At 48.6% G+C, this 20,126-nt stretch overlaps 1 protein-coding gene across 4 annotated transcripts in view; it reads right to left on the bottom strand.

Moving 5' to 3' along the window:
* Positions 1-20,126, bottom strand: part of LOC119695100 (gamma-aminobutyric acid receptor subunit alpha-3-like) — a 67,440-nt gene that overhangs the window by 6,159 nt on the left and 41,155 nt on the right. For all 4 annotated transcript variants that reach the window (XM_038122986.1, XM_038122984.1, XM_038122983.1 and 1 more), the window contains 5 exons: positions 18,402-18,622; positions 9,715-9,797; positions 5,468-5,611; positions 3,857-4,009; positions 1,047-1,258 (listed from right to left, as the gene is read on the bottom strand). In XM_038122986.1, the coding sequence (XP_037978914.1) occupies positions 1,047-1,258; positions 3,857-4,009; positions 5,468-5,611; positions 9,715-9,797; positions 18,402-18,622 (813 nt within the window). The remainder of the gene's footprint in view (positions 1-1,046; positions 1,259-3,856; positions 4,010-5,467; positions 5,612-9,714; positions 9,798-18,401; positions 18,623-20,126) is intronic.

The raw sequence follows: 20,126 nt of genomic DNA, 5'->3' as shown, positions 1-20,126 counted from the left end.
TGGATGCTTTCTGCCATGAGTCTGTTGCTCAGACCACAGCTGCAAAAGCAAACAGACAGACAGAGTCCAAGAAAGACAAGAGAGAGGCATCCAACACCCACTGATGGCTCTGTTCACCTTCTTTGACCTCCGCACCAGAGAGATGACTGGCTGCTGTCTTCTCAAAAGTTGCTGCAATTCTGTCAGGTGTTTAACATACAGCCCCACAACAATTTCCAACGACACATTAAAATGCGAAGGAGAAAAATATAAAGGCTCCAGAACCAAGAACAAGGACAAAGCTGATTTTCAAATTGATTCAATAAATATAAACAAGGAGCAGCATGCTACAGTAAGCGATTTCTCTGCGCAGCCAAGATTAAATCAGTTCAGAGGGAGGGGGGCACGAGCAGGGGCAGCAGAGCCTGTCAGGATGAAGCTGCCAGAGAGGCTGATCCCGAGTGAGGGGGGGAAACGTGGGTGATGCCAGGCATTAATCTGCTGCCAGTTGGCATTTGGGATTGCTGGCTTCCCACCCACCCTCTGTGCCCAGCTCACAGAGCAGCAGCTGCTGGCAGCTGTGGGCAATGGCACCAGTGTCAGAGCTGGCCAGGGACAGGGCTCAGTGGGTGTCCTGCAGCATGTTTGGGTTTTTTCGGCATGCTAGCAACAAGGAATGGGGTTGGAGGGCTGGGTTGGTTCGGTTCATTGGTTTGGGAGGGTTGGGTTGGGGTTGGGGTTTGGGTTGGAAAGAAAAGGAAGGAGACACAAAACCACCAGCAGTGCCAACCCAAAGCACGGATGTTCCCCTGGCAAACAGCCATACAGAGGACAGAGGCAAGAGCCAGCAGCCATGCCTGGGTGCTCCCCTCCAGCTAAGCACACTGACCAGCCCCAGGCCATTCCTCCCGGCCCTCAAGAAGCGCTGCAGTCAGGAGCTGGGCAGGGCACGCAGTGAGTACCATCCACCCCCCGAGTGCTGCGGGGCTGCACGTTACCCACTGCCGTGCCTGGCACAGCTCCCTCGGCAGCGCTTCTTCCCACCCCCTCCCCCAGCCTTGGCTGACCTTCATCTCCTGGGCCTCCAGCACCTTCTTGCCATCCCAGGCCCAGCTGCGCTTGGTGAAGTAGTTGACGGTGGCGAACTCGATCAGCGCAGAAAACACGAAGGCGTAACAGACGGCTATGAACCAGTCCATGGCCGTCGCGTACGCCACCTTGGGCAAGGAGTTTCTGGCGCTGATGCTTAGTGTGGTCATGGTGAGCACCGTGGTGACACCTGCGGGGCACAGCAGGGCACAGGGATGAGATCACAGGGGTGAGATCGTGCACTTGTACCTGTTTCTCCCAAAACTGCTGCCGCTCCCTTCATGGGGAAGTAGGAGCCACCTCCTGAGCCACATTCCCGCTGCAGTTAAGGGAGGCTTACCCAGAGCTAGTCCTTAGTGCAACCCAGAGAATAACTGAACAGCAGCTCAGGTTCACAGAGCCATAAAATCACAGCATGGCCTGGGCTGGAAAGGACCTTAGAGACCACCTGGTTCTACTCCTGCCACAAGCAGGGACACTTTTCACTATCCCAGGTTGCTCAAAATTCCCTCCAGCCTGGCCTTGAATGCTTCCAGGCATAGGGCAGCCACAGCTGCTCTGGGCAACAGTTTGTCCAACCCCTGCACAAATCAGGGCCAACTTCAGGTAGCTCAGGGAATTACTTTGGTTCAGTTTTGAGTACAATCAGTGGCAATCATCTTCAGTAGGATGAAGATAACCTTCACAACCTTCCCCAAACTGCAGTGACTAGACCTCTTCTCCCCATAAGAGTCCTAGCTCACAGGGAGGCACTGCACTGCATTCCTCAGCTGCTGGCAGGGTGAGGTGCACGATGCTACACCCAGCTCATGTAGAGTATGTCATGGAGAAGCCTCTAGTTGCTTTTGAAGCAAAATAAAAATAATAAAATAACAGCGAAAAGAACAGCTAGATGGTTGTGAACCTCAGGGAGGATCAGAAACTGGCCACTCATCCAACACAGCTCTCAGGGTTTTAGAAATACTGTCTTGTGACCTGCATGGATGGACACCTGGGATCCTGGATCCTGCTGTCAGCGGCCCAAGCTGCCAGAATAAATGTCACAATGATTTATCTTAAACAAATGATCTGTTGCAAAATGTCTTTTAAAGCTTTTTTTCATTAAAGCAAGCAACCATTACCATTCATTTCCCCCAATAATGTGCTTTTCAATTAAAAATGCATTAAAAACATTATAAAAATATTGACTAATTTTCAGTTCCCTTAAGCCATACTCCTGGTAATTTAAGAGTTTCAATTCAGTATTGTTGACAATACTTTCTGAGGGGCAGGGAAAAAAAGGAATAAACAATTTTAGTTCTCATTATTTTCTTAATAGGAAAGCAAGGCAATTTGGGAGCACAGACATTTGTCACACAGGTAGGTTTTAATTTTTCAGTCAGCTCTTGCCTGCTCGATCTGAGCTGCTGCTTGAGGAAGCTTATTTCACTGCAATTCTCAGGGTAACACAGGAGGGAATCACATATGATACCACATATCCCCTCTCTGCTTGGGGACTTTTGTCCAATATCCTCTCTGTACAATGGAATCTGCGGGGCAGTGTTAATTCCAGGATATACAATCCTGCAGCATCACACCTGCTCTGGGAGCGTGCCTGTGTAGATCCTGAACTAAAGGTCTTGACAGGAAATCACAAAGCAATTCTGTTATTAAATGCTTGTAAAAGCTATTAATATATGTGCAGTGCCAGCCTGGCACTTTGCTTGGGTGAGAGGATCTGAAAGCAGCTGGAGGAAATAATAACACTATATTCACCATGCAGTTATGCTGCCTCAGCCCAGGAACTTGTTATGTGGAGCTGTGACCAGGGGCACATTAGCAATTTCAAAGGTAGGGCTTTAAATGCCTCCCCGTGTCCCTATCCTCTGCTCTGCTCCAGAGCCAACGCAGATAAGCAGACACAGCCAAATGCATATAATTAGATGATCAATACCTTGATTACTGTTAATATTTATGGCTGGGCTGGTAGCAGAGCCATGGCCAGGAGTATTTTTGCAGTGATCTGGGGGGAACAGGCTCACTGGGAAGACACTGAAAGCTATCCTGGGGAATGGCCAGCAGCTTAGAACGGCTGGTCAGGGCCTGGCACAGAGCTGCCCTGATGCTCAGTGCATTTCCCTCCCTATTTCCCTTTCTCCCATTGTAGGAGCGCTGGGGTGGGATGGTTGGGATGGACGGAGATGAGAGAGCTCTGAAGCCGGGTCTGGGAACTTGGGGTTTATTGCAAAGGGCCTGGGGGCAGGGCCCTGCTGGGAGCTGCCAGCCACAGCTCGGAGCAGCCCCAAAGAGGGAGAGAGAGGTGTAGAGAGAGGAGGCAAGAGCGAGATAAAGAGGATGAGAGAGAGCAAGGTTCCCGTTACAACACCATAAATCTTCTGTGCTGAATATTCTAATTCTCACTAACCAATCTAATACAAGATACAAATCCCATAGCATTTACATACAGCCTATAGGAATCATTACATTACCATACTCTGTTACATTTCAAACCCTAAAAACTTCTCTTTGTGCCCCTTCTGCCAAGCTGGCAGGGTCTGCTCTGACCCTTGCACCTGTCTGCAGGCACAGGGCATTGTTTCATCAAAAGGGGATTACCTTCAGCCAGCCATGCCATTGTTTTCCAGTTGTTCAGTAGCTCAGGTATCTCAAAGCTTGCTTTCATTTCAACCTCGCTTATAGCTTCCATATTCCCAAAATCTTTTGCCAGGCAATCATATTTATAAGGCTCTCCTGTTTCATCTTCCCCAATGCCCCATGCTGAGAGGAAGCCCTGTGCTCCCAGACTCACCAAAAACCGTGCGGGCAGGGACGGACTCCCTGTTGAGCCAGAAGGAGACCTGGGACAGGATGACAGTCATGATGCAGGGCAGGTAGGTCTGGATCACAAAGTACCCAATCTTCCTCTTGAGGTGGAAGTGCGTGGTCATGACGACGTATTCCCCTGCAGAGACAGCCAGGGAGGGATGCTGTGCCAGCCCAGGGCCAGCTGGGCACTCCAGAGATCCACCCTGGACAAAGTCCCAGTTTTTCAGGGGATTTTGGTGGGAAGGAGGGGTGCAGGGATGCAGCGGGCACACACATGGCCAGGTGCGTGGCCCAGCACAGCCCAGGAGGCTCTCACATCACATCTGTCCTTTCAAAACACTTCTCCGAGTCTTCTTGAATTAGCTACAAAACGGGTGTGGGACAAAGGCAAGCCAGTGTCAACAAGTGGGCAATAAAGCCTTTCACTGTTTTGCCCCAGGCACAAGGGGCCCCTGGGGGACTCTCCTGACCCTGCTCCCAGCCCAGGGAGCCACGCTGTGGGTAAGATCCCTTAAGCCTGGAGACACCCTAACAGTGCTTTAATAGGATTGCAGGACACAGGATTTTATTTTCTCTGACAATCCTGAAAATACACCACCTTCCCTCACTGTAACCACCTCAAAAATCCAGGCAAGTTCTGTTGTTAAGGGTCCCACCTGTGAACTGAAGAGGAAGCTGTCCCTCTTTTCCCTCGACATCCTATTCCTCCCCCCAAAGCTTTGGGTATTTCCTTGGATTAGTGTGCCTTTATGTTGTGAGCGTGGCTCTGCTAAATCATTACACACAGGAGCCTTTAGCAGCTTTCTCACCACTCCAGGTTATTCATCTGTACATTTTACTACAACTTAAGTAGAGAGATGGGCCAGATATTATGACATTTAGTTCCCTGGGCTCCCCACATTTCCCCAAGGGAGGTGAAATGAGTTGTTACAGACAGACACTATTAAAATCAAGTGCACCAGAGAGGAAATATCCTCAAATGAGAGAACTACTGGTGCATACAGAGGGAAAAAATAAAAGGGAAAAAAGAAGAATTATGAGAGACACACATGAGGAAACAGAAGCTATCAGTACCTGGATTCAGAGGGGAAGGGAGGAGCAGCAGATGGGAGAGAAAGATGATTAATATTGGTCATTAATCAGAGGAAACATTTGTTTGGGATAATCTTCTATTAGTTATGATAATATTTGTGCAAGCAGATGCAGTGAAAACCACACTGAACATTATGTTGCCTTCGCCTCCCCTGCCTGCAGTGCTTTCCTGAGTGGCTGGAAAGGAATCGAAGACAAATGAACCCTCAGCACCACAAACCAGCTGGACAACGTGGGGCAAACTTTCCACACAGCAGATCATTTGTAGATGCTTGAGATCAGTTCTCCTAAAGACTGTGGGCAACAAGACTCTTTCAGTGGAAACCACTGAAAAAACAACCTCTTTGTGCCTCTTGGTGACCGCTGAAGATGTCACCAGCTGCATCCTCCTGGCTTAGGAAGCGCTGCGCTCCTGGACTGCCTCTATAATTATCCCAAATCTTGGCATTCCAAGCCCACCTCATGCCAGCAGGAGCTCAGCCCATGGTGGTCCCACAAATACCTGTGCTGGATCGAACCATCTCTGTGCCAACCACATGGCCCAGCAGGTCGTACTGGTTCAGGCGAGATCCACCCTTGGCTACTTCCACAGATTTATCCTTCCCCAGGGTCCAGGTGTAGATCACCTCTGTCTTTGTGTAGGCATCTGCAGAGGAGGGAGAAGAAGGAGGTCTGTGCTTCTGCCTGACCTAAAATATACCAAAATTAGCCTGTAGCCAAATGAATCTTTGCTGTGCATCTCTCAGAGCCACATGGCTGAGCACAGCCAGGCATGGCCAGAGACCAAGGCAGATCAACAACTGTTAAATCAAAGGAGCAGGAGCGAGCTGGGCTTTTTGGAAGGGAGCTGCAGAGGGGCAGAGCTCTGTCAGTGAGAGACAGGCTGTCCCTGTGACGTGCTGACTCTGCAAGAGCTGCCTCCAACAGGGACAACATCCAGGCCAGCAGCATGCTGGGGCAGCAGGACAGCACTGCCCTGCCATGCCAGGGACAGAGAAAGTCCTGCTGGCAGCAGCTGGCAGCAAAGGCTGAATGCAAATGGGGCTAAATTTTAGGTTAAAAAGTACAAAGTTTTTACCCTCACTCAAAGGCAACCCTCTCCAAGACTCTCAGATTTGGAGGTGGTGTTCTCTCACACTTAAATGCTTTTTCCTGTGGCATTAATAAGCAGCCAGAATCAGTTTCTTCATGCAGGAAAAGCCCCTTCTTTATTCACATAACTCATTTTTGTATGGTCTTTACAGACCTTGTATTCAACTCTAATTGGCTAGCAGTTCTCTTGCCACTCAGTTCATTGGTTAATAACTGGCATTTTACCTCTCTATCAAAGCTCTCTATTCTGGGGTTGTTTACATATTTTCTTCACTGATTCTTATCTGACAGATTTATTGGTTATGCAGGTGAAAACTTATTTTTCCTACTAGAACAGGTTGTTGTGTTAACTGCCTTCATTCTTATGATTTTTCCTTACGGGGACTTACAATCTACTGCTAGCCTAGCTAGAGTAGCAGGGCCAAACTCTATTTTATAAGGCCTTTCTTTTATAATATCTCTACCTGTCTGCAGCATTTTCCCTGTGTTTGTGGCCAAGGCCCTGCTCTGTCCTCACAGCCAGCCTCCCTCTCAAGAGTGCTCTTGGCTTTTCCAGTCCTATGGTTATCCAACAACTGAGCCTCTCCAGACTGCTAGGAGATATTTCTCCCCATAATGCCCAAAATTCCTGTCCATACCAAGTTTGCACCAGCTTTTTAAGCAAGAACAAAGTTCACTAAACCAAGCCTTCAGTTCGTTTTTACCCATCACCTTCTCCTGGTGAAGACATGAGGGAATTCTTTGGCTGTGGTCAGGTCAAGCAATGTGTCAGATCTACTGGAGAACCATCTCAGCTCCTGCTCTGTGGAAGATTGTGTCCTGAGAAAACCACATTCCTGCTATCTTTCTAAAGCAATCACTGTTATTGCTGCACTCTGGGTTTTGGCAAACCTGCTCCACGTTAGGCAGGGGCTGTGCAAAGCCTTGGGAGAGGTTTTGGTGATCAGCCAAGGTTTCTCAGCAGGCCAGAGTGCCTAAGCTCTTGTGGTGCAGGCTGGCACCTCTCACCATGTGCAACACCCTGCTTTTCCAACCCCTCCTTCCAACCCTCCCGATGCTTCTGCAGCCCTCCATCCTCCTTCAGAGCTTTGTGCAGCTCTGCCACTGCCCTTCCACCTGAGGGGCAGCACCTCCTGCCCTACAGTCCCAGTCCAGCCTCTGCCACTCCAGCCTACAAAAGGAACTTGCCCACAGTTTCACTGCCATCGTTCCTGATAATTCAGTTGTCTGTACATGACATATATATATATATATATATATATATATATATATATATACATACATACATACAATTTCTGTCCATACCAAGTATATGCATGTATATCTAGTTGGTATGAACAGGAATTTTGGGCATTATGGGGAAAATAGCTCCTAGCATTCTGGTTGTCTGGGACAGAAGGGTATCTGATGTCACACAGGGATGGCATGGATGCTTGGAACACGTTTAATGCCAGGCAGCTGCTTTGGTTCAGCTCGATGCCTCGTTTGCAATGCAAAATTCAATCCAAACAGGGACAGCTCGTGGACATTTAGAGGAGCTGGTAAATTCAGCAGCATCTCCTGCTCCCCTAGTCTCAGATAGCTGCTGTACAAGTGTCCTGTGATGGCTTAGGAACAGCTCTCTGCAGTGCACATTTATCCTCAGGAGCAGGGGATAGGCAGAGCCATCCCTTCACTGTGCCTGGCCCAAGACATGCTGCAGGTGGGCAGCTGAAGCTCTCTGGAATGCCTGATGCCTTTAATTCTCCTGCAAATTCTCTGCCTTGCCCCCTCAGGGGGCTGCTGCCCAGGGACAGAAGGCCACTGCTGAGTCACTTGTGGGGATCAGCAGAAAATGGTCTGTGAGGCAAACTCAGCATCCTTTGGGCAGCGTGGGTCTGGCACTGGCATTGTCCTTCTAATTGCAAATCCGACCCACTTTAGGCTTCTTGAAAATGAGCAGCTCCCAGCTGTCAATGGCTTTTTAGTGAAAACACTGGTTTAATCCCACTCCAGCACAGGAGAGGTGAGCTCTGATGCTCTGTGAGTGCTTTAGAAAAAGTCACATTAATGTTAACCAGGGGCAGCTTTCTGAGCTCCTTGTCTCAAAACTCTCATCATTCAGAGGTCAAATCAGTAAAAAAAGAAGCCCAAAGGGTGTTCCAGCAGAAACACACACATTAATCTCTTTTCCTCACCAAGAAACATTATAAGCAATTAGATGTGCAGTAATCTGCCTTCCTGCAAGTCTTGTAATAATCCCAGAGTTTGGGCCTGAGGTATGAGATTTGATATCCCTCCTCACAAGGTCAATTAACATTAATAATTCATCCTTCTCTAAGGCCTTAGTGATGTCTTGTGGCAAAGAGTTCTACATTTAATTAGGCGCTGCCTAAGAAATAGCTTTATTTTAGTAGTTCCGAATAATCCACTTTCATGGGTACAGTTTGTCATGAGGCAGAGGAGCAGATGCACATGATAAATATGATTTCCTCTCCTGCCAATCAAACTTTTCAACTTTGTCCTCAGTTAGCTCCCAAATGGCTACAGGAAGGAAGTGTCACTTTGGGAAGGTTGGGGTTTCTCTGGGGGTTACTGGTGTGGGCTCATTCTTTAGTTGGAGGTGGGAAACTCTCTCATCTAACACAAATACAGACTAAAAAGTGGTGCTCAGTCCATTGGACCTGGGAAAGGCCAGGCAGAGCCAGACTAGGATGTTTATTTTCACATCATGGTGAGCCAGAGTCTTGGGGTTTGGCTCCCACTCACTTTAGGAACAAAACCAAATGAAATTTAACTTGCATATGGGAGAGATAAGGGAATTCTATGGGGAGCCCAAGCAGCTGAGCAGCTGCAAGTCTGGGAGTCTGGGAGCAGCTTTCAACTCACCAGCAGCCTGCAAATCTTCCCTAAACCAGGACCCTTGGCTGCTGGGGCTGAGATTCCCAGAGCTTCCAAGCCTGTCACCTGAGAGCAGCCTGCCTGGCAGGCTGAAGAGGGGCAGGGGGTTTGTGAGCTCCACTGGAGCATGGAGCCAGAGCAACCAGGCTGGCAGGATGGGACACCCAGCAGCAGCCAGCACTGCTGTCCCAAATCTGTCTCCCCACATCCCCTTGTGATGAAGGAAAAGCACAACTCAGATTTATAATCACAGAATCATTAATGTTAGAAAAGACCTCTCAGATTATTAAGTCCAACCACTAACCCAGCACTGCCAAGCCCATGTCTCCAGGTGCCCAAAATACACATTTTTGGAACACTTTGAGGGATGGTGACTCCACCACCTCCCTGAGCTGCCTGTTCCAATGCTTGACCAGCCTTACAGTGAAGAAAATTTTCCTAATATCCAATCTAAACACCCCTTGGCAATACTTGAGGTCATTTCCTCTCATCCTGACCCTTTTTACCTGGGAGAAGAGACTGATTCCCACCTGGCTACTTTCTAAATAAATTTACAGCAAACCCGTGGGTGTCTAACCCATCCTGTAAGCCTGAAGTGAGCACAGACTCACTCAGTGATGGATTGCATGTATGAGACACCAGAAAACAATTTTGGTCACATTATCATCAGCAAAAATGAATATTACCCTTACTAAAATCCTGTGTGACACCAGCCACACAAAGGAGTGCTGCTCAGCCCTGCAGCCCCTCCTTGCAGAGGCTGCTGGGGGTACTTACAGCTCCCAAATTTCAGGGGGCAGGCGTGCACGTCCATGGGGAAGTCCTCCAGGTGCATGGGGCACTCGGCGTGGATGGTCAGCCTGCAGGACAAAGCACAGGGGCTGCTCAGGGACAGGCTGGCCCTTCTGCCACAGCCTCCTGCAGCCAGCAGCCCTGGCAAAGGCCTCCAGGTGCTCACCAGCCTCGGGGCACAAGGTCCCCAGCTGTGGAGAGGACAGAAGGACACACGTCTGGCAGCATTTCCATGAACTCAACCCTATTGACCGAGTTCATCTTCAGCCACTGAGTGCAATGGGGAAATCTGCCCGAGCCCAGGAGTCCTGTGTCACAGCTCATGGGCTGTGAGCAGAGCTCCTGGGGCCAGGGGACACCTCATGGGCCACGCTGGCAGGCAGAGGGGAAGGGCTCCAGGGGCTCCCAGGGAACAGGCCTGGTGCTCTGGAAGGAGCTGAGGGCTGACAGATGGCTCAAAGTGCAGATCTATGGAGCCACCAGGGCACAGCACCCCTGTCCATGTGGGACACCCCATCCCACCTCCCCTGGCTCCCTCCACTGCAGAGGGTGCTGCAGGCAGGAGGGGAACTGGAACATCCTGGGGCTGTCTGGGGGTGTGCAGGACAACCTGTACTTTCCAAATCCCTGCAGGATACACCTGGGGGCATGCAGGACAACCTGTGCTTTCCAAATCCCCCAGATCCTGGTAGGATACCTGGGGGTGTGCAGGACAACCTGTGCTTTCCAAATCCCTGCAGGATACACCTGGGGGCATGCAGGACAAGCTGTGCTTTCCAAATCCCCCAAACCCCAGCAGGATACCTGGGGGTGTGCAGGACAACCTGTGCTTTCCAAATCCCCCAAATCCCAGCAGGATACACCTGGGGGTGTGCAGGACAACCTGTGCTTTCCAAATCCCCCAAATCCCAGCAGGATACACCTGGGGGTGTGCAGGACAACCTGTGCTTTCCAAATCCCCCAAACCCCAGCAGGATACCTCGTCAGGAAGCAGCTTTGTGAGGGAGGCACAGCCATAACAGCAGAGTGCTGCAGAATATGGGGCCAGGCATAAAAGGATCCATGATAAAGGGCTCTAAAAAAGGGGGAGCTGGTGTTCCTTCCTGGAGTACTGCAAAGAGTACAGCCAGGGAGGAGCCAGGAGAGACAGCTTCCCAGGAGATGTCTAAAACAATCTTCTCTGAAGAAACCATTTGTAGGGAACAAAAAAATAGGGCTCAAGTCTGATGGCTCAGCAAAACAGCAAACAAACCATGGCAGGAGCAACATGTGGATGGAAAGGGCAACTGCACAGACTGAAGGTGGCTTGTGCAAAACTCAGATCAAGAAGCTTCTATTGAGATATTTTCCTTTGTCTGGAAAAATGTTCGGCTAAGTTATTCTTCACAGAAATTCTGAGGCTTTGTCAAATGCAAAATAAACCCTGAAAAAATAAAGGCTTTGGGTTTTGTTTGCTGAGAGCAAAGAATAAAACTTTTTTTAAAGGAACTAAAACAAAAATAAAGGTTATTTCTTTTAGACAGACAAACTTTAAATGCTTCTATTAAAAAAAAAGAGGATTTTTAAAAAATTTGACATAATAAAATTCAGTGGACAAAACCAAACTCTTCACAAATTACTGTAAAAACCCCTGTGGAGGAAACAAAGCAGAGTGGCTGTGAGGTGGCAGGGGTGGCACAGTGACAGTGGCTGCATGTGGCAGCTGCTGCTGTGAGAGGGGACACCCACAAACAGGGACAAGGCAGCAAACCCTGCCCAGCTGCTGCACTGGAACCTCCCCAGTATTGTATTTGTGGGGTTCCCAGACGAAGGCAGGAATGATGAATCTGGCTCCATGTTCTCAGAAGGCTAATTTATTACTGTATGATGCTGTATTATATTAAAGAACACTACACTAAACTATACTAAAGAATACAGCAAGGATACTTACAGAATGCTAAAAGATAATAATGAAAACTCCTGACTCTCTCCAGAGTCTGACACAGCTTGGCCCTGACTGGCCAAAGAGTGAAAACAACTCACAGCAGAACCCAATGAAACAATCACCTGTGGGCAAACAATCCCCAAACACATTCCAGAGGAGCAAAACACAAGAGAAGCAAATGAGATCAGAATTGTTTTCCTTTTCTCTGAGGCTTCTCAGCTTCCCAGGGAAAAGTCCCGGGCAAAGGGATTTTTCAGAGAATGTGAATGCCACACCCCATCACCTGTGAGTTCTGCTCTGCCAGGTGAGGAAAGGAGCCCTGGGATTTCAGAGTCACATCCAGCCTCACCTGCAGCTTGCAGAGGGTTCAGGAAAGCTGGCAACCCCACAAGAGAGAGCAGAGGAGTTAAATCAAGAAGCAGAGCAGGAGAGTGGCCATAACTTTGGTGGGGCAGAGCTGGGTGGCCCAAACTCTCTGGCGGCCCTGTAGCACTCAGAGCAGGGCATTAACCCCCAGTTCCCCCAGTCTTTGGGAACATCTGGCAATTCAGTGCCCCAGAGGCCAGGGGCCTGGCCTGCAGTGGGTGTGCCAGTCCTGTCTGAACCCATGGCCATGGAAACCCTGTGTCCTGTGAGAACCTGGCAAAGAGGGGATGGAGGGGATGCTGGCTGTCCTGCTTGCTTCACAGCTGGCTCCAGCCTGGCTTCCTCAGCCAAGGCAAGAACCACTGTGGGCCTAAAGCAACTTCTGGAGACAAATCACTGTGTCTGACTTGGTGATCTGTTCTTCACACTGCACTGAATGCACCTGTTTTACATGAAAGAGAAGAAGAACTGACCTTTAGACTTCGGTCAAGGCTCACTGAAGACTGACAGGGATTTTCACAAGCCTTCAAGTGTTGTAATTATTTTCTCCTGGACACTCAAAGGCCACCACGAACAAATTGTTCATTTCCTCTGATGCCTCTCTTTTGCAACACGGATTTTCAGAAGCAGGTATAAAAACCTGGCAGCTTGGTGTGGACTTGACTGCCTTGCTCCTCCTGTTCTGTTTCTTTTCTGATGTACTCTTCAGCCAGCTCAAAATCCACTTGGGGAACTCTTGGCTGGCAAGCTTGTCAAGCATATTCTCACAGATCTTAGTCTTCAATTCTTTCTGTGTCTTTTCCAGCTGCAATGGACTTTTTGCTTCTCATTTTGTCACTGCCACTTGTGTCAGGGAAATGTTGAGACATTTTCCCAGTCTCAGCAGCCCACATCAGAATTTTCCTTTTTACCTCCCTGTTTTTTCATCTGCTTCACTCCTTGCTTTATTATTTCAAAAGGCTCTTAGCTGGGAGTTCCCAAAGTTGGCTTTTCCAAAGGACCTCATCTCTGACCGGTGCCCTCCTTCTGATGCATCCTGAACCCACCCCAAAAACCCAGGGAAGTCTTTTCCTTCCGCTGTACTGTCTGCAAGCGTTGGCTGTGATCATCAGCCACTCTGAATAAGGCTGGATGACCCCAAGGACTGCAGATTGTGGGTCTGGTGGGTTTGTACCACTTAGAGCAGCCAGGAAGAGCCTCAGAGGGGACCAGGACAGCAGCAGAGACTGGCTTTGGCCATATCCTGCCCTCTCCAGGCCATGGCCAACAAGAGCAAGTGCTGTCAAGGGAAGGAGACGATTTTATATGGATGCTGAGTGACTCCCTTGATGTGTGGGAATGCAGCAGCTGCATTTTAAATAAAGTCTATTTTATTAGCTGAGCCAGCAAGCAATGAAACAAGAAATCCATCAACAAACCACTGGAAAAGCAACCTAGTCTGCCACTGCTCCACCTAGAACTGAAGGAGTTTTTAAGTCTCCCAAAATTAAATAAAAAAGGAAAAGTTACATCATTCCAGCAAGGTGAGTCTGGTTCAGCAGCTTCAGCCAGCCACAGGTCAGCGGGTTCATGGGTAACACATGAAATGTCAAACCACGAGGAATGTCTCTCCCTTCCCAGACAATTCCCACAGCCTCTGCAGCATTTGGATTAAAGGGTTTATTGCAGAAATTCTCATCTCTGCCCCTTATCCTGTGCAAGGGAGCTGATGGCCAGAGAGCCACTGCGTTTTGCTTCATTGCTCTGATGGGCTATTCACATCCAGCAGCCTTGAAAAGTCCTTAGAAAGCCTAAAGAGCAGCTAAAAAATAGCCAAGCTTCCAGAAATCACATCAGCCAGCAGTCATAGCCTGTGGCTCATCAGTCCCAGGCACCTGCAGCAACTTCTACAGAACTGTCTTGAAACCAGCCCCCAAACTCCTCTTGTTTTCTCTTCACTTTGCTGGCACAATGGCACTGAAAGTGGAACATCCAGGACAGAACCCGTGTTTTTTTCCTCTTTTAAAGTCACGGGAAGTCCTTTGAACTGCGCCAACACAATGGCAAGAAGCGTGAATCAGGCTAAACATCCCTCTGCCAGGGCTGAGGGGATAACAAACCTCTTCAGCTGCGTTCTCATGGTTACCAGGAGCTTAGCAAAGCCTTTGATGTGTCATTAGAGCCCCTGTCGTTACCTGCGTGCAGCTGCAGGATGAGCCAGGATCTCAGCCCAATTTCTGGGATGCAAATGTAATAATCCCTCGGTGTGTGAGAGCTACAAAAACATGACAGCACCCTGCACGGCAGGGCTGGCTTTGTTTATGCCAGGGATACTGCTGGAGTTCTGTCCTGATTTCTTCTCCAGGAGGTTCATTAATAACCACAGTCAGGCCGAGCAGTGTTTACGGTTTAGGCTGTGGGAGAATCTAGGTTAGGTTTAATTGAGGGGTTTGAGCTTGAAAGCCAAATTGCTTCTAGGATCCTTGTGCTGGATCTGGAAGCACTGATTTCACTTTCCATCCTCCCCCAGCCCCTGGAGATTTTAGCCCATGATGGCAGAAATGCAGTGAGATAAGGTGTTTTCTGAAGATTCCTCCCTCCTGGGACAGTTTCCTTAAAAAAGCCTGTCTGCACAAAGCCAAGCCTGGAAAACAGATCATTTTTGTCTTTGGATCTGCTCTGGCAGGGAAAAGTTGGAACAAATCTCATCTTGTTGCCTGCTTGTGTTTTTATCAGCCAGCCAAGCTTCGCTCTGCTTGGATCTGTCTGTGATGTTTCCTGGGGTCAGTCCTGGTGTGGGAACAGACAAAGAGCTGCCAGCCCCTACAGCCCAGGAGAGCTGGGGCTGGGCTGTCCTGCAGAGAGGCTGCACCTCCATCGTGGGGAGGGTGCTGCAAAGCCTGGAGCCTGCCTCGGGGCTAAAAAACCCCAGCCAGTAAAGACACCCCAAAAAGCCTGTGCTAGGGAGAGACACTGCAAAGCTCTGTGATTTCAAAAGGCAGCCTGGGAAGCCCAAAGCCCTGAGCATGGCACACCAGGTAGAGAACCTGCTCTGGGATTCCACAGCCTGTGTAGGTCTGCACGTATTGTGGGCTCAGCTTTCCCTCCTGCCCTGCCTCTGCCTCACCTGAGGGATCACAGAGCCTCCTTCCAAGGACTGCACGTTGTCTTCAGCAGCACAGGCTCTTGAGGCACAGCCTTTGGGCATGCAGTGAATGTGTCAGGCTGACAGGTAAAGAAAACATCCTCCAAGTACATAACTTGAGCACATATTGTCTGGGAACCACTCTGACAATAACCACAAAGCCTCAACACGCCATTCTGACAGGCCCTGTTAAGAGCAGAAGAGCTTTTTAAAGCCTTGATTCACAAAGCTGAATCCCATCAGCACAGCATTAAATTTTCACTGCTTTTCTGTGCCTCAAGGCTGGGGAGAACCAGAGCATTACCTGTGTGCCCCACACAGTCTGAGCCAGAGAGCACACCCAGAGATGGCCGGTTACTTCTCTCTCTTCCTTATGTAAATCCATGCACAATTCTCAGGTTGTTGCACTCAGGTCTGACACCAGAGTTTAGAGACCATAGCTGGGCTTTTGTGATGCACTTGGACCATGCAGGAGCTCTGCCAGAAGAGACTGCAGAGGCAGGGCTACATAATAAAACTGCACTCCCTGTGCTCTCGGAGGCAGCCAGAGGAGCAGGGAGGATGCAGAGGGATCAGTAATCCTGGGGAGCAGAGAAATGCAGCTCAGTGCAGTGGTCACAAAGGTTGTTTTGTGGCCCAGGTGCCAAGGCCTCTCAGTGGTCAGGGCTGGGCACTGTGGCATTGCACTGATCCACAAGCAGCATGTGCCATGACTGAAGGAAATCTCTGGATGCTCGGCTACAGCTGCTCTGCAGCTACTGGGAGCTCTGGTCAGTGATAAAGAGGCTCTCTCCAGGAGCTATAAATATTGTCACACAGGTGTAATTTTGCTGGATGCATGTGTCAGACTTGCTGTTTCACCAGAGCAAGTTCATCTATAACTGTAAGCCTTGACTAAGAGAAGTTGGCTTTCCCAGCAGGATAAATAGCAAGAGACGTGCCTCTAATTGCACATCAGCAGAGCTGATCCCTCAAGGATGTTGCCTGGTACAAGGGAAAGGAGCAGGACATTCTCAGGAGCCAAACTGCATGGCCAGGTATCAATTGGACTGAGCCTGCAAGAGATCCCCTGGGCAGTGCTGCCAGGCACTGGAAATCTGGCGGAAGCCCAGACTCTCTCCCCAGTGAGCAGGGCACCCCTTTGGTATTTGCCCTTTGCTGGATGCCAGCTGTGTGAGTCTGGCTTCAAGGTCCTGCTCCTATCTTTAAGGACACACATGCACATCCCTGGGCGTGGGGGAGGACAGCAAAGGCATCACTGGGACAGAAAACAAGAGACTCCCTGCAGCCCTTCCCTGGGAGAGGTTTCAAAGCAGTTAACAAGGGAGGGTGATACCACCATCATTGTTTGGCAGGGGAATTGAGGTGGGAGTGCCTTGGAGTGGCAAAGCCAGACAGATTCTGGTGGCTGAGCCTGAGGCTTGGTCCTGGCCCTGCAGTCTGTGCCCTTGCATCTTCCTGACACCCCACTCAAAAGAGACCCCGGTGATCCTGAGCAGCACCAAGAGCAAGAAAGGGAATCATCAGATGCTCCAGGACAGACATCCCAGCCTGGATGTGTTTAACTGCTATCCCAGAGGAGTCCTGCTTTGTCCCAGCATGCTGTGGTGATCTGGGCAGCTCTAACCACATGACCAGCTCCAGGAGGGGCTGCCCAGAGCCTCCCATGGGCTTCACCCACTGGGGAAAGAAAAGATCACTGTGCACAAGAGCTCCTGGCTCTGTGCAATAAAAATATGACAAAAGGTCTCATATCCAACCCTCAGCCTCTGAGTGGACTCCTCACCTCTGACAAAGCCTTAGGGAGGTATTTAAGGGGGACAGGAGCACCTGTAAGAGGAGCTCCTTCATTCCCCAATTCTTCAGCAGACAGCTAAACTGAAGGATGGTTTGAGTTTATTTTAAAAAATCCCAAGGCTCTCTTTTCTTCCAGAAGCTCATTCCCAAGAGTCTCATGATGCTGCTGCCATCCTGGCACCTGCCCAGCCCTGAATGGAAAACTAAATCCAATACTTTTTTAGTCACACAAAACTTGCTGAAGCTAATGGCTGTTTGCTGAATAAAGAAGTAGTGAAATGATTTAAAAGCTCTGAAATTGAGCCTTTTTTTTTTTTGCTGTCTTATGCCAGCAGCTCCTGTAATACTTTACAGTCGGACAATGATACAAAGTGTGGGGAGTGTGAGTTGTCTACTTGCAGGTCAGAGAGCTGGGAGCAGAGCAGAACCCTTAAGTCAAGTTGGGATTTTCCCTTCATTTACCCCATCTGCCTTAATGTGAGATCACTGATGTGTGGAGACCTAAACCCCCAGGGCACTGGCAGGATTAGCTCATATTTGAGAACTGCTGCACAAAAGCAAGGCATTGTTTATCAATGTAGGCTGTAAAACTTGCTGACACCGTGTAGATTCACAGCCAGTTTAACTATGAAGAGATGAAATTCTGCCTGGTCCTCATAAACAGAGGTGAAAGTGCAGCATCTCAGCACACAGAATCCACAATGAAGCCTGTTATTAGTTAGGATTGGCTTGGAGATGGAGACAGAGAAAATAATTCTTTAAAACAAAGATTTACACCTTGCCAAAACCAATTCAATACCTTTCTTGTGCATTTATCAGCAGCTTGTTGTTTCATTTACAACCTATGACTCCTGCAACCTTGGCTTCTCCAAATCACAGTTTTTAATTAGCTGTTTGTTGGGTTTTTTCCCTAATGATGTGCATCGATCACATAGATTTGGATTGTTTTTTATTCCACGAAGTGGGAAAAAACAACCCCATTGTTGTCACAAGCAAGCTTGGTCTCATTAGATGTGTGAAATGGTTCTGCTCTAACATGCTGAACAAATTTAGATCTCTTCTCAAGCTGCTGGAGAATAGCAAATTCTCCCAGCCTGATGTTCCCATACCAACATTGGATACCTGATTCATATCCCATCACAGGTCAGGAAGAAAATGAAGTCAGGTGGCACATCAACCTCACAAACTATAGATCTCAACGCATCTACCTCAGCACATAAAAGCAAAAAAAAAAAACCAATGTGAATGATGAGGGAAAATCTACCTGTAAAAATGTGCCAAGCTGAGGATCAGTGACCGTCCATAGGTAGGAAACAAGGAGAGCATGGAAAGCAGCAGGCTAGGACTCAAATCTACTAACAAGAGTTAGTGCAAGCCTGCATAAACCCTGCTGTGAGGCACCCTGAGGTCCCTGCACATGCAGAAGGACCTGGGATTCCCTGGAAGGAGAGCCAGACTCACCTCATGGTGTACAGGAGGGTGCCGTTGTCCACCAGGCGCAGCAGCTTGTTGGGCGTGGTCATGTTGTGGGCAACAGATTTCTTCCCGTTGTGGAAGAAAGTGTCAGGAGTCCAGATCTTACTGGCCAGCAGGTTGTTAAGGGGAAGGATTTTCATGGGACCATCAAACTTCAGCCTTTCATCTCTCCAGGACTGCCGGAAAAAGACATCAATGGTGTATTCCTTTGGGGAGAGAGGAGAGAAAAATAAGTTGTTTTTTACTCGGCTCAAGAGGTGGCAGCAAACTGGGTTTTGCACACCTTGGGTGACACAAAGTGTGGTGCAACAAGCAGAAGGGGTTAACAGCACTGCAGGGTAGATGGGATTCAGCACATTTGGGTAATGACTTGCCTATGATGTCAAAATGTGCATGTCAGTGTTTCTGAGCACTGCAGAGAAGCTGCAGCACAGCCTACAGTGGCCAGAGCTGGGGTAGCCCTGCTGCACCACCACCCTCCGTGCAGAAGTTTCAGGGGAGAAAGGCTATTATGTGCAGCTGCACAGGTATTTTAGAAGGCAAAAATAAAGATCCTGGAGATGGAATTTGGCCAGGATGCTGGTAATTATATCTCTGCTCATAAAAAAAAAAAACAAACAAAAAAAAACCAAAAAAAAAAAAAAACCTTGTATGACATTGTCTTAATGTTATTTTGTTCCCCAGGCCACCTTTAGAAAATCATTGAATCGAAGACTTTACTTGCATTAGAAGATCCTGTGACTTTCTTTTGTCTTCTTGTCTTCTTTTTCTTGTTTTATTTCCCTTTTCTTCTTTTTTTTTTTCTTTCTGCCAATGTAGAGACCCATTTCCTAGGCCAAATTCCAGCTGGGGCACTTAGAAGTGACCTCTTTGAAACCCTGCAGCCAAGCCAGCTTCTCACTCAGTGAATGCAGATGCAGAAACCACTTTTGGAGACAGAGGGGTCTTTGGAAAACCTCTCTGTCCCAACTGTTCTCCCTCCCCCTGCTGCTGCAGACTTGCAATCTTTATTTACACATTTCTGGAGGCCGCAGGACCAACCAAACTTATCATTGTGAGTGATTTCTTTCCTGCAGCACTTCTCAGCAGCCCTTAAAAACTGCTGTGCATCACTTTCCTATAGGACAGAGAAATTCCTACAGGTTTTGCAGCAGATGGCAGCTGAAGGAGGCATCTCTGTAAATAAATCCATCCCTGCTCCCTGGCCATGGAGACAACCCTGCTCAAATATGAACCTTCTGGGTCTTGGCTGGGGAAGGAAAGAGAAATTCTACATTCTCCAGGGCTCTGCCCTGTACAAAGCATTTTGCCCCTTCATGGAAGTGATCTCTAATTCATCATTTCTGGGGATAAACCCAAAGAAATGAGCCTGTGTGCAGTCCTGGGAGGTCTGGGAAAAGTCCTTCTCAGGAGAAGGAGAAGGGCTCTCTCATTCCCTGTTTCTATTTAAAAAGTGCCAGACAAAGAAGAAAAACATTTTTAATGACTTCCAAGGCCCTGCTTATCTTCTTTAATGCTTAGGAATCATTCCTGAAGCAAAGAGAAATCATGTTCTCTCTTTTCTATGCTTCTTTCCATAAAAGCATTATTCCCAACTCACCCCTTGCAAGGAGCACGCTTAGTTCTGTGTTACGCTCTGCCTACAGAAGTGACTGAAAACATCAAGACTGACTCTGTCCTCAGAGTCCATCCACGGAACAAAAAAAATCC

This window comes from Motacilla alba, chromosome 4A (genome assembly GCF_015832195.1).
Source record: "Motacilla alba alba isolate MOTALB_02 chromosome 4A, Motacilla_alba_V1.0_pri, whole genome shotgun sequence".
Lineage (NCBI taxonomy): Eukaryota > Metazoa > Chordata > Aves > Passeriformes > Motacillidae > Motacilla > Motacilla alba.
Note: the sequence above shows the minus strand (reverse complement) of the source record. Positions and strands in the feature narration are given on the sequence as shown.